Genomic DNA, 14,642 nt, shown 5'->3' on the forward strand with positions numbered 1-14,642 from the left:
TCTCTTTCTTTGAAATCTTCTCCTCTAGAGTTAGTACATTCGGATGTATCTCAAATGCTAGGATTATCTTTAGGGGGAAAGAAATATTTTGTCACCTTTGTCGATGATGCTACACGGAAGATTGTTAGCAGTCATGTTTGTCATGCCTTGTCATCTCCTGCCTGTGAGCCTCAGTCTGAGTCAGATGAGGACTTTAGGAGCTCTGACTTGTCTATCACTTGTTTTGACGGAGGAGGTAGCTCATTCTAGAGCACTCAGTTGTGCATTTCCCGGGGCAGTTTCTGCATTCATCAGCCTGCCTCACCTGCCGGACATTGTCCACCCTTTCCGGGATTTTACTGAGCATTCCTGGCATTTTTACCAGCATTAAATGCTGGTCAGATCAGCATTAAATGCTGGTCGGACATATTTATGGCCTCAAATTTCAGGTCGGCCAGTTTGTGGGTTTTTTTGGCTATTTATAGCCATTTCCCACTCGGCAGTCAGTTGTATTATCAACTTCCCTCCTTCTTTGGCAGGTGCACACTCCGACTCCGTCATCTTCCTCCGTCTTCGGTGCTGCCGTCATCATCAGCCTGTTCTGGTGCCCTCACTGACGCTCCGGGCTGCGTGCAGGGACTGATCAGTCCATTTCAGTGTATTCAGCATTCATTACAGTCAGTGCAGATTTTCTTCCTTCATTCTCTGCTTTCTCTCTCCTCTCCTCCGTGTTCGTGTTCTTCTTCCGTTGCGCACTCTCACATGGTATCATCGCCAAACTGAGAGCACGGAGGCCTTCATCGACTGGAGAGACACCACACCTATCATCTATTGCTGCCCCCCTTTTCTCCAACAGCCAGGCGGCCCCTCCAGGTGGTCTATACATTTGCGTTTGCTGCATCAGCCCCTTCCAGAGGCTGCCACGTCATCAACCAGCTCCTGCTACCTGCGTTTTCAGTTGGGCGGCCCTCTCTTCAGCTAGGCGATTCCACTACAAGCTGCGTTTTCCATCCCAGGTGGTCGTTTTCCCTCCTGGCGGCTCCTCTCCAGCTGGCGCTTCTTTTCTCGGCTGCGTTTTGGTGCCTGGCAACTTTCCCTCCGGATTTTGTGCCCTACACAGCTGCGTTTTCACCTTCTGGTGCTAGGCGACCTGATTTCCTGGAGTTTGGTGGTTCTTCTGGTGGTTGGTGACCCTTCTGGTGGTCATTCTTCGGCATCGGCACAGTTTTCTTTGGTGTTTGGTGTTTTGCAGATTTAGAAGATGTCTTATCATCAGTCTACAGGTTTTGATGATTCAGGTGACGAGCTTTTGTCTCGACATTCATCTGAAACGAGGCGTGATTTCTATCACGAGGACCGTCGTCCGGAGTCTATTCCTCTTTCCCGTCCCCCTTCTATTCATGTATCTCGGCGAGCCTCTTCCAGTGGGCCGAAGATGCAGCCTTTGGTACCCCCTGTACAGGTACCCGTACTTCCTCAGCTGCCCAAAGAGGACCGGTTGGATGGCTCCAACTTTTCTCTATGGTCCTGCAAGGTGGAGTGTATCTTGGACTCCTTCGATCTTTGGGAGCTTGTTTCTGTTCCTATTCCCCGGCCTAAGGTGGATCCCGCAGATGGGACATCTATGGATCGTGCAGCTTTATGGGATCGGCTCAATTCTAGAGCCCGATCTTTCCTCTTTCTGAGTTTGCAGGATTCTGTCCTTGTTCATGTTCACAGGTTGAAGACTGCAGCGGACGTGTGGAGAAAGCTCGCGTCTCTCTATCAACAGAAGACGTTTGCCCACCGGATATCTCTCGAAAAGAAGTTGCGGATGCTCGCTATTGATGATAGTCCTTCCATGAAGGACCACATCAACAGATTACAGGATATGAGGGATGAGCTTGCATCCCTCGGTCGGACGATATCTTCTGAAGACATGGCTATGATTCTTTTGACTCAGCTGCCATCGCCTCGGTTTGATGTCTTCTACACCAGCCTTCTTACATCGAGGACCCGTGAGAAGCTTCTATGGGAGGAGCTATCCCCGCTTGTCTTGGAGCATGACGAGCGACTCAGAGAGGTCAGTGCTAGTGGATCCGACTCCACTAGAGCCTTTGTTGCAGGTTCGGGAGAACAGACGAAGAAGAAAAAGTCAAAGGCTAAGAAGAAGGATAGTTCTTCAAGCTCTGACTCAGATTCAGAGAGACCGAAGTGCCCACACTGTGGGAAAGGGACACATCCCGAGGAGAAGTGCTGGAAGAAGTACCCTCACCTTCGTCCGGGAGCGACGGATGGATCTACATCGGAGCCTTCTTCTGCCTCTACACCAGCTGTTACCCATGAGTCTGTGTTCCTTCATATCCATGCTTTGGAGGAGGATCCTTCTTCCGTGGCTGCAGTGTCTACTGCGCAGCCTTGGTTAGTGGACAGTGGTGCTTCGAGTCATATGACTCTCCGAGGTGATTTGTTACAGGATCTCCGTCCATCAGAGGGTTCAGTCACTGTTGGTGACATTTTATCGGTGCCTATTAGTGGTGTTGGCACATTGCCTTTGTTTACCGACCGACCTTCGAGCTCCTTTTCACAGGCCCTACATGTTCCGGATTTGGGCCTTCCCCTCCTCTCAGTTTATGGTCTTACGAGGCTTGGCACACGAGTGATCTTCACCGAGCATGCCGTTGTTATTGAGGATTCTCTTACAGGAGCTGTCTTATCTACAGGTTGGCAGGAGAGCGGGCTTTACAGGCTCCATTCCCCTTCTTTGATGCAGGGTCCTCCGAGGCAGTCTATTGCTACACCCGTTCCCGCTTGTGCACCTTCTATTCCACAGGTTCCTTCCCATCCCCCACCTTCTCCTTCGGTGGTTCCCTCGTACCCCCCATCCCTTTCAGAGGGGGACGATCTCGGTGATGCGGCTGTGGATTCCCTGGCCCCTAGTGTTTTAGAGGGGGATTCCCAGGATCGTGAGGAGCTCCTTCAACAGCAGCAGTCTACATCGACGGACTTCATCGACCTTGGCATTCCTCTTGCCACCCCAGGATCCGTTTCTCCCTTGGCCTTTTGCCACATCCAGGATCTGAGAGGGGGTGTTAGCAGTCATGTTTGTCATGCCTTGTCATCTCCTGCCTGTGAGCCTCAGTCTGAGTCAGATGAGGACTTTAGGAGCTCTGACTTGTCTATCACTTGTTTTGACGGAGGAGGTAGCTCATTCTAGAGCACTCAGTTGTGCATTTCCCGGGGCAGTTTCTGCATTCATCAGCCTGCCTCACCTGCCGGACATTGTCCACCCTTTCCGGGATTTTTCTGAGCATTCCTGGCATTTTTACCAGCATTAAATGCTGGTCAGATCAGCATTAAATGCTGGTCGGACATATTTATGGCCTCAAATTTCAGGTCGGCCAGTTTGTGGGTTTTTTTGGCTATTTATAGCCATTTCCCACTCGGCAGTCAGTTGTATTATCAACTTCCCTCCTTCTTTGGCAGGTGCACACTCCGACTCCGTCATCTTCCTCCGTCTTCGGTGCTGCCGTCATCATCAGCCTGTTCTGGTGCCCTCACTGACGCTCCGGGCTGCGTGCAGGGACTGATCAGTCCATTTCAGTGTATTCAGCATTCATTACAGTCAGTGCAGATTTTCTTCCTTCATTCTCTGCTTTCTCTCTCCTCTCCTCCGTGTTCGTGTTCTTCTTCCGTTGCGCACTCTCACAAAGATATGGGTTTACCCCATTCGTAGCAAGGATGAAGTGCTTGATAAGTTTAAAATATTCTTGGCATTGGCTGAAAATCAGACAGATAAGACACTTAAGTGTCTTCGCTCTAACAATGGTGGGGAATATGTGTCCAAGGCCTTTCAAGCATTTTGTGACAACAAAGGGATCAAGAGGGTGCTCATTGCCCCTCATAATTCACCCCAAAATGGAGTTGCAAAGCGTATGAATTGAACCATACAAAATAAGGTCCGTACAATGCTGTCTCATGCTGCATTACCCCACGGTTTTTGGGCAGAGGCTGTTGTGACAGCCATTCGCTTGATTAATCGGTCAACAAACACGTCTTTTGGGGGGGAGGGGGGGGGGGGGGGAAGGGGTTCCCCAAGAAGCATGGATGGGCAAGCCACCTTCATATGCTCATCTGAAAGTGTTTGGCTGCGAGGCTTTTGTGCACATTCGTAAAGAAAAACGCAGCAAACTTATGTCAAAGTCCTGTAAATGCATTTTCCTAGGATATGGTGACGAGGATAAAATGGGGTATAGATTGTGGGATCCCGAGAAAAGGAAAGTAGTACGCAGCAATAACGTTATCTTCCGGAAAGATCGCATGCACAAACAATCTGAAAAGACTGAGAAGATCCGTAGGGTTGTATTCTGGAAAGAAATACCTTTTAAGAGCAAGGGGAGGGGGGGTTCCCCAAGAAGTGTGGTCGGGCAAGCCACCACCTTCATATGCTCATCTGGAAGTGTTTGGTTGCGAGGCTTTTGTACACATTCGTAAAGAAAAACGCAGCAAACTTGAGTCAAAGTCCTGTAAATGCATTTTCCTAGGATATGGTGACGAGGATAAAATGGGGTATAGATTGTGGGATCCCGAGAAAAGGAAAATAGTACGCAATAATGACATTATCTTCCAGGAAGATCACATGCACAAACAATCCGAAAAGACTAAGGAGGTCCGTAAGGTTGTATTCTAGGAAGAAATACCTTTTTGACACCAAAATGTGCCCGCTATATACCAGCAAATACCTGTTGTAAATGAACCTGTAAATGCAGGAAATGATACTGAAAATGATCAGTCAGCTATTGCCCATGAAAATGAGCCATTACATGTGCAGCAACAGCTAGGATAACAAGCTGTTAATGCTGATTTGCAAGCTGAAATGCCAGGACAGCATGCTGAAAATGGAAATTTGCAAGAACAGCCAACAAACAATGACCATTGGGTTAGGAGATTATCTAGGGCTACTAGACAACCTGACAGATTTATTCCTAGTGCAATTAATGTGGCTGATTGTGTCATGTTGATAGACTGTGGTGAACCGTCTTGCTTCAAGGAAGCAATGGACAGACAGGACAGCAACAAATGGTATAAAGCCATGCTATTAGAGATGGAATCTCTTGAAAAAAATGGTACTTGGGACTTGGTGCAGTTGCCTAAAGGGCAGAAAACCCTTCCATGCAAATGGGTTTACAAGATGAAGGTCACTTCTAGTTCCTCACCAAAGTACAAAGCAAGATTGGTTGCAAAGGGGTACAAGCAGGAGCATGGAATTGACATTGATGAGATTTTCTCTCCTATAGTCAAGATGACTACATTCAGAACCATTTTGGGCTTGGTTGCAGTTGAGGATATGGAGCATATACAAATGGATGTAAAGACTGTGTTTTTACATGGTAATCTGCATGAAGATATATATATGCAGCAGCCTTAAGGGTTTGTTGAACAAGGGAAGGAAAAAATGATATGTAAACTCAAAAGGAGTTTGTATGGGCTGAAACAAGCACCAAGAGAATGGTATCATAAGTTTGATACATTCATGCAGTCCCAAGGTTTTCATAGAAGTCAGGTGGATCACTGCTTGTACACCAAGAAGGCAACAGATGGCAGCCTGACTATCTTGGTTTTGTATGTTGATGACATACTGATTGCTGGCAGGGATACTCATGCCATGGATTCATTGAAGCAAAGTCTTCATGGCAGCTTTGACATGAAGGATCTTGGTGATGCAAATCACATTCTTGGCATGCGAATACTCAGAGATAGATCGAAAGACTTACTCTATCTATCTCAGCAGGAGTATATCTCTAAAGTTTTGCAACGTTTCAATATGGAGGGGGGGGAAAACAATTGGGGTTCCATTGCCTCCATATGTGAAACTTAGTGCAAAGGACAGCCCTACATCTGATGATGAGAAGGCTGAAACGGCCAAGATACCATATGCTTCAGCTGTTGGCAGTTTGATGTATGCTATGGTTGCTACAAGTCCTAACATTGCCTTTGTAGTCGGAATGGTTAGCAGATACATGGCAACCCCTGACAAGAAGCATTGGGATGCAATGAAAGGTATTATGAGATACCTCAAAGGAACAAAGGAGTTGTGCATCTGCTTTGGAAAGAAAAAGGCATCTGTTGTTGGCTTTACGGATGCAGACTATGCTAGTCATGCGGACTGCAGGAAGTCCACTTCTGGGTATGTGTTTACTTTCACAGAAGGAGCAGTCTCTTGGATCTCCAGGCTACAAAAGTGTGCTGCATTGTCTACTACAGAGGAAGAGTATGTGGCTGCCACTGAGGCATGCAAGGAGGCTTTATGGCTTTCACGTCTGGTGGGAGAGCTTCGCATCATAGAGTTACATGTTCTCCATTGTGATAGTCAGAGTGTTATCATGCTAGCACGGAATCCTGTCTTTCATGCAAAGACAAAGCACATACAGGTGAAGTACCACTTCATTAGAGATGTACTTGACAGCAAGAGCATTGAGCTTGTCAAAGTGCATACAAATGATAACCCTGCAGACCTTCTCACGAAGGGTCTTCCAGCAGAGTGGTTTGCTCTTTGCCGACAGATGATGGGAGTTGGATAGATATATGTATTTCAGTACATACCTAGACTTAGCTGATTCTTTTCTCCTCTTAAGGCACATTGCCTTTAGATGGGAGGTTGTTAGAAATAAAGGCCTCGTGCCTTTTTTTAAATGTGCTCAGGTGTAAACACACCCTTAGCACTTGTACTTACACATATATTTCTATCTAAAAACCTAAAGGTACACACTCATCATTGTACCTAAAAACGGACTCACTCTCTACTCTGCTCTCTCTGTCTCTCAGCACGTGTAACGATAGTCTATCTTGATCTCCGTGCCTAACCGGTCCCTACAATTCGAGTGGATTTCAAATGATGGTGCAAATGCAATTAATTGATTTTGTAAATTAAATAATGAAAATTAAAACATAGATGCAAAAGGAAATGAAGATGAAACACCAACATCAAACTAACTAGAAAAAGTAAATCTCAAAGAAGGAAAGCTTGAAGAAGTATTTGAATTTTTCTTATATCTACCTCTCCCTATGTTAGCATACAAAAATCGATCCTCTTCATGACTTACCTGTAGTCAACAAACTAAAATACCTCATAACCTATTCCAAAATCTTGCATAGATGTAGAAGCAAAAAAAAAACAAGAAACAAAAGTAGAGACTTATATATCTTACACCAGAGTAGATGGATTAGGCTGGAAGAATGGAACATAGTCTCGTGTGTCTCCAATGGGGGCCCATGTCTAATGGCGGCTCCAACGATCTTGCAACATCTTTAAATTTATGTCCACCATCTAAAGGGAAAGGGTCATATTTACCTTCAATGGCTTATTGGGCTCCATACATAAAAATCAAGTCAAACTCAAAAGGTAAATCTCAAATGGCTAGTGAGAGATGTCAAAAGTTTCTCTACCACTGTCGGAATCTCGTGGAGCAAGCTGTGAAGCCACTTCTACTCGATTTTTGGGATAGGCTACGTTGAAGACTAAAGTGATAAGGAAGTGTTAGAAGTCATCTTTCCTTTGAGAATTCCTATTTCCGATGTCGAGCTTTCTGATCAAGGTCTAGGTTTCTTCAAACAGTACCTAGCTCTAATACCATATAAATAGATACTTGCACAGAGATGATATAGATATATGTATTACAAAGCATAGAGTGATAATAATTCAACTCAAAGGTGAAGAGTAACTTAGAGACAATGAAGATGGAAGATGGATAAATAAGAAATAATACAATGCTCATTGTAATAAGCAGGGAGTGAATACAAAACCTCGAACGCCTAGGTCTCTAAAGGCTTAAGGCAAAGAGATGAGCTGGAAAGTATGTCGTACTTTGTACAAATCCCAAAACGCAACAAGCAGCGTCCGTGTGTGATTAGCACCTACAAACACAGATTCGAGTGTTTGGATCAGGCTGAACAAAGCAATGGCAGCTCATAGACAGTGGGAAGTAGGCTGAGAATGATGCAGATGATGCAAATGACAACTAGGACTGCGAAATGCAGCCTTCTGTTGCCCTTGGAAAGACTCCTGGCTGCAGCAATATCCACAAACAAGCTGAGAAAGAGCTTTCTACAGCAAACACAACTATCGAGAGACCCAAAAGATGATAGTGACTGTTGAAAATATGCATGGACAGGCTGTAGAGGAGTCACCAGCAGCAAACACAGCAATCTGGGCAATCAAGATAGGTCACAAGAGCTGCACACTAGCTAGCAGCACCACGAACTAAGGTATCTACCGAGAAAGGGTGTAGACAGCAATGGAGATAGGGCACCACAAGTCGAGAGTTTGCAAAGAAAGCATAGGCTGAGTGGAAGGACAGCCTTCTACTTATAGATGTGCCGATCCTCCCAAATTAGGGTTTAGCTTATGGGATACAAACGCTCTCCAAGTAAGTTTGGTAACTTTAATATAAAGTTTGATAAACACATGTTTTGGGGCTGTTTTAAAGAGCTAATTGCATGTTTTAAGTTTGTAATGTAGCATTTTTTTAGCTCAACAACTGAGCCTAGGAACTACTAGCAAACTATGCTAATGTACAAACATGTCGGCCTATCGGCCTAGAGTCCTATAAATAGGACTCAACTGCCCTAACCTTGAAGTGCCCCTACTGCATTCACACTAGTCACTTCATGACAATTGTGACCCATGCTACTGGGGCCCATTCAAATGTCCAAGGATGTAACACCTATAATTTGTTTTACCATCGGGCAAAGATGATCTTCACCCAGATGAGATGTATAAATTTTTTTATTTCCTAAGATTGATGGTCTCAAGTTTGAACTTGCCAAAATCAACAAGCAATTGCGAATCATTTGAAAAGAGGGATAACTTACAAGCTCTGTTGCAGTCAACTCCCTCATCTGTGCCTATACACCTTGGAGCTCTTCTTGCTCCCAAGCCCGTTTGTCAACATCACAACCACCTCCCATTGACCCGCTTCATCATGCAAGACAAGTGCCTTAACCGTAGACTCAATCCTAAAGGCTTGTGTTCTTCTATCTATGGAGAGTAAACATTAACTTGAGAACCACCCAGCATAGCCTCCATAGAATGCATTGGTGAGATACCACCACCTCTTCAAATGAAAGATTAATTGGGAGCAGCTGTCAAATGAAAGATTACTTGTGTTGAACTAAATAAAACAGGTCCATATCACCAGCCTTGAAATGCATGATACTTTCCTCACATACTGCACATCCTTTACATTGATGAAAGCCTTTTCCTTCCGTAATCTCAATTTCTCTTTTGACATAATGGTAAGCAATACCTTCAAGTATCTGAACTAATACTTTGATGATTCTTTTCTTATTCCAAGAGAACTATCGCATTATACATTGTAGAATTGCAAAGCAGAGTTTTCACAGAAGATTCCCTGAGAAAATCCGGAAAAAGAAACCCACACCACTAGCAAGGACACCATAACCTTTTGCCGGTTCATACTCGATAGCACAAGCAAAGCAGGGTTTTCACAGAAAATTCCCTGAGAAATGCAGCAAACCAAACTCACAGCACTAGTAAACTTTTCAGGGTTCATACTCAAGAGCACAAACAACATAGTCATGCAACACAGAAATGGCCCGAACAGTCTCCATGTCTGATACAATTTAAACTCTGTAACTGAACCAAATGCAATCTTCATGAACAACATCCCTACCGTTAAAGCAAGCAGCTGAACCTTTGGATTCTTATTTCCCAGCCGTTTCTTAACAGCTTTGACAGCATCCTTTGCATGCCTGCTCATCAACAAACATTTGGAAAATCAGTACAAGCTAGGCCAATAAAGGCTCAAAAGCTCTTTTCCTTTTTTGAAGGAAAGAAAATCAGCAAGCCACTAAGAAACAGCTCCATTACAGACTACTCACATATTTGAAATTATGAGCTTGACCATCTCATGGCAGAACTGTTATGAAAAGACATGATTGCAGTATTAACATGTCATGGTCCAGTATAAAAAATTGTTCATTGACAGGACTTGTGTGATCTCTGCTTTTCGTCAGCCTGCAACCACCCTTCTCCGCTTTTTATGGTGGCCACCTGCTACCATGCTATTGCACCTCTGCAGTGAGTTCTCACCTCTCTCCAGTTCTGTGCTTCCATGCTTGCAAGCGTACTGAAGTAAACTGCTCTCTTAATCAAAGTGGGAACCATTAGGCTAATACTTACATATGACAGCACCTTAGCCATGTAGGTTACTCCAGCAGAAAACTACTTGGATGTGAAAAGTTTCTCATTTATTTGCAGTCACCTCTGTATACCAACTGCAGGTGCTTGCTTTGGTTATAAAGGATTCCTGTTTCTTCTCTCAGGAGCAATAAAGAAAAAGTTCGCTTGCAGCATTGATCATGATGACAAACTTGTTCTTATGCTATGTAGAATTTACGTGGTTTCACACGGATCCTGACTCCAAAGACTTGAGAGAACAGGACCGTGCAGCTCACTTATGTATCCAGGTTGCAATTCCCATCTTGCCTCATTGTGCTGATGGACAGCAAAAAGAGCAAGAATGGAACCAGCACCATTGGACAGCATGTTAGCAGTCTAGTCAGCTCATGTGAGAGTCTGGGCTAAACCATGTATTCTAGAGTATTTTAGGCATTTTTCAAAGGTCACATTAGTGATTATCTATGCATGTTATGCTGGCCAACCGGCATTAAATGCTGGCCAACCTGATGCATTTTTTGCATTCTTTCTAACCTATTTATTCAAGCTCTGCCTCCACTGTCAGTTATTCATCACCTATAGGTTCTGTTGGAGAGAGGATGCTGGTGCCATTGCCTACATAGCCAGTGACTCACTAATGTACACAACTGTCTTGTGTTTGGTATATGGATTCCATTTCTCGAGCATTCTTCTAAGTTCCCTTCTTTGCAATGTCCTTCTGTATTTTTCTTTTCTGTCCTTGTGTTCAGCAGTTTATTACAGCATCCATTTATGCTTTCATTGTTGCATCCACTTCTAAAATAGTATCTTATATTCAGGATCTATGCTCCTGCTGCTGTTTTCTGCTGATTACAGATCTGCCCTCGCTGATCGTTGACTTTTCCTAACTGCTGCAATTGTTTTTGTGATCAGCTGGTGTACACTGTGTGAACTCTATTTAGTGTAGTCTGTGCTGTTGGTGTGGCTGCACTCTCTCTCTCTTCCACTTCATTCCTTTATTTTCTACCCCTATCCTCTCCAAATGGCTCCCCCTTGTTCCACTGATGACAAATTACATGACCTTGATTACCTAACCTGGAGTGTTGTTATGAATGCCTGGATTGTACAAAAGCAGTTAGCATAGGTTGTGTCTAGAGCTTGCGAGTGTCCTGAGCATTCCACTCTTCCAACTGATTTTGACAAGGACAACTATAAAGAAGATGTGCTCATATCGGATACTGATGATGCTTGTGCATGTTCTACTCTTCTTCGTTGCATCTCCAAAGTTCTTCCAACGATCACCTCCTATAGGACCATAGTACCCTGAAACGTTTCAAGATCCTACTAAGGACACGGTAGATCGCATAAGACTCACCACCACCACTCCTGCTCCTCCTCCTCCTAAGTTCTTCTCCTTCCTTCTTTCCTTCTAAGTTCTTCTTCTTCCATCCTTCATCTTCTTGATTCTTCTTCCATCCTCCTCCTTTTTCATCATCTTCTTCAATCTTCTTCTAAGTTCTTAACTTCTTCCCATTACCTAAGCCCTTAACCTTAAGCCTTAAGCCCTAAACCTCTTTAATTGTCCATGCCTTCTGGCATTTTTTCTATGTCACCTGTAATTTTCTAGCATTTTTACTAGCACAACCAATATCAAATGCTAGTTGGATAGCTTTCTTGCATCCTTTTGGGGCAAGTCGAATGGATTTGGGGATTATTGGCTATTTATAGCCTGCCCCTCTCCACACTTCATTATCATGAAGTCATCTTCCTTCCTTCTAGCAAGTGCACACTACAACTCCGTCATCTTCCTCTATCTCCAATGCTACCGTCATCATCAGCCTGATATGGTGCCCTCACTAATGTTGTGGGCTGCATGCAAGGGCTGATCAATCCTCCTCCTATATTCAGCATTTGTTTCTTGTTCAATACAGATTTCTTTTCTTCTCTTGTAGATTCTCTCTCTCTCTTCCTTTGTGTTCAAGTTCCTTATTCCGTTGCACACTCTCACATGGTATCAAAGCCAAAAGAGAGAATAGAGAGCTAAGTGGGGCTGCAGCACACCATCTATTGCTGAGGCAACCACTCCAGAGTGTAGACGACCATCCCAGACTACTCCAAACTCCTCCCAAATCTGTGTTTTGCTAACAACTATTCCAAATCTATTGCTCACACGACCATCCCAAATCTCCAAACTCCAGAGTGCAAGCGGCCTTTTTTCGCACCTCTTTTCCAGTGTTTTGCTGCCAACTATTGTCTGCATCAACAAATGCAAACTTAATGGCACGGGTGACTAATTAGATTCGCAAACGATAGGTCTCTGCATCCTGGTTTTCAGCAAACACAACCTTTTTGTGTGCAGGGGACAGTTACTTTCCTAGGGGACCATCTACATTGAATCTTTCAAGATCTTGCAGTTGCTTTCCACTGCTCGAGGGCTTGTCTCATCAAAATGCAGTTTATAGAAGATGTCTTATCACCAGTTCTTTGTTGGATATCGAAGATGTCATATCACTAGTTCTTTGCTAACTCAGAGAATGAGGTCTCTGTCCCTTCCTCTGAGAGACAAAGAGATTTCCGTCACAAAAGGTTGGAGGACATGAGGAATGAGCTTGCGTCCCTTGACAAGATGCCCTCGTCACAAGATATGGCTATGATTCTTTTGACTCAACTACCATCTCCCCAATTTGGTGTCTTCTACACTAGCCTTCTTACATCGAGGACCTATGAGAAGCTTCTATGGAAGGAGCTTGCCACACTTGTTTTGGAGCATGAAGAGTGCGCCAAAGAGGTAGCTAGTGGATCCACCTCCACCAAAGCTTCTGTTGCAAGTTCTGACGAGGAGAAGAAGAAAGAGAAGTCAAAGTCTAAAAGACAGTCTCTAACTCCAACTCGGAGAAGCCTAAATGCCCATATTGTGGGAAGGGGACACATCCAAAGGACTCAAGAGAAATGTTGGAAGAAATACCCTCCCCTTCGTCTAGGAGAGAAGAATGGAGCTAAAACATCCAAACATTCTACCTCTACTCCAACGATTACCCTGTGAGAGTGCATGACCAAAGAAGAAACACGAGCACAGAGAGAGAGAGAGAGAGAGAGAGAGAAAGAGAGGGGGAAACAAAAAATGAAGGAAGAATAGTGCACCCACTGAAGAATGCTGAATACAATGATGAGGATTGATCAATCCTGCACGTAGCCCAAAGCGTCAGTGAGGCACCAGATCAAGCTAGGATGATGAAGGTAGCACCAATGACGGAGAGTGTCGGAGAGAAGTGTGCTGGAGATAACCTGCAAAAGAAGTGAGAGAGTGATCAATGAGATGGCTATCAATAGCCAACACCCTCCAAATCTCGCCAATTGTTGCAAGAGGCCCCAAATCTGGATGACTGCAATAAATGCCCAAAAATGATTGCAGTTAATGCAGTCTTACTATTGAAAAAAAAATGGGAAAAATAATGAAAAAAACAATCACCAGTCATGGAGTAGTATGACACTAACCAAAGGTGGAAATCTCCTAATAGACTAGGAAAATGCACAAGAAATGTGCCTAAAATGGGAGAAATGCACACTAGACTTTCAGAGCTCCCATGTCTCCATCACACTCTGATAGGAGCTCACAACCAAGAGATGAGAAACTGATATGACTAAAGCAAGCAGGCTAACACCCCTCACAGATCCTAGGAGTGTCTGAAGACCCAACAACCTCATGTGATGAAGCATAGAAGCCTAAGGCAAAGGGTTCATAAAGAGATCTACAGCATTGTCCTCAATGGGACAGTAGGCCACCACTAACTTGAAATCCGCAATCAACTCTTGAACATAATGATACTAAACCTCAATGTGCTTCGTGCAAGCATGAAACACTGGATTCTTTGCCACAACAAAGATACTCCGATTGTCCATGAGTAGCACCATAGGTCCTATCTGAGCGAAGCCAATCTCCGCCATCACACAACGGAGCCAAACAGCCTCCATGGCAGCAAAACAAAGGGCACGATACTCAACCTCTATAGAAAGAAGAGCAATAGTAGGTTGCTTCTTATTGCTCCAGCCTCCATGGCACCAAAACAAAGGGCACGATACTCAACCTCTATAGAAAGAAGAGCAATAGTAGGTTGCTTCTTATTGCTCCAAGAGATAGCTCCCGATCCAAGGGTGAAAGCATAACTTGTAGTGAACCGTCTGGAATCCACATCACCTACCTAATCAAAGTCACTCCATCTAGAAAGAGTAACCCCCTCTCCATACATGATCTCGTAGGACCAAGTCCTATGTAAATACCAAAAAACGTACAAAGCTGCAATCCAATGATCCTAGGTAGAAGTCTTCATAAAAAAAGACAGCAAAGCCACCACAAACGAGATGTCTAGCCAAGTATGAATAAGCCAGATCAAGGAGCCAACAAGGCACTTGTAACAGGTAGCATCAAGAAGGGGATCTCTGCTGCCACAAGCTTGGACTCAGGGTCCATGGGGTAAGAAAGCGGCAAACACTTAGCCAAATCAAACTC

General features: G+C 44.3%; 1 protein-coding gene across 3 annotated transcripts in view; it reads right to left on the minus strand.

The window, feature by feature from the left end:
* Positions 1–14,642, minus strand: part of LOC148036628 (TOM1-like protein 9) — a 122,591-nt gene that overhangs the window by 75,457 nt on the left and 32,492 nt on the right. Inside the window, exons 1-2 of one of the 3 annotated variants that reach the window (XM_087678635.1) lie at positions 9,859–10,017; positions 9,651–9,729 (exon numbers count right to left, since the gene is read on the minus strand). The exons of 1 other annotated variant lie outside the window; for it this stretch is intronic. In XM_087678635.1, the coding sequence (XP_087534761.1) occupies positions 9,651–9,729; positions 9,859–9,884 (105 nt within the window). In that variant the 5' untranslated portion in view covers positions 9,885–10,017. Of the gene's footprint in view, positions 1–9,650; positions 9,730–9,858; positions 10,018–14,642 lie in introns of those variants that run through there. One more of the 3 variants, XM_087678634.1, reaches the window with a different exon arrangement.

Source organism: Lygodium microphyllum, chromosome 5, assembly GCF_053477565.2.
Source record: "Lygodium microphyllum isolate KBCC chromosome 5, Lygodium_microphyllum_v1.1.10, whole genome shotgun sequence".
NCBI classification, from domain to species: Eukaryota; Viridiplantae; Streptophyta; class Polypodiopsida; order Schizaeales; family Lygodiaceae; genus Lygodium; species Lygodium microphyllum.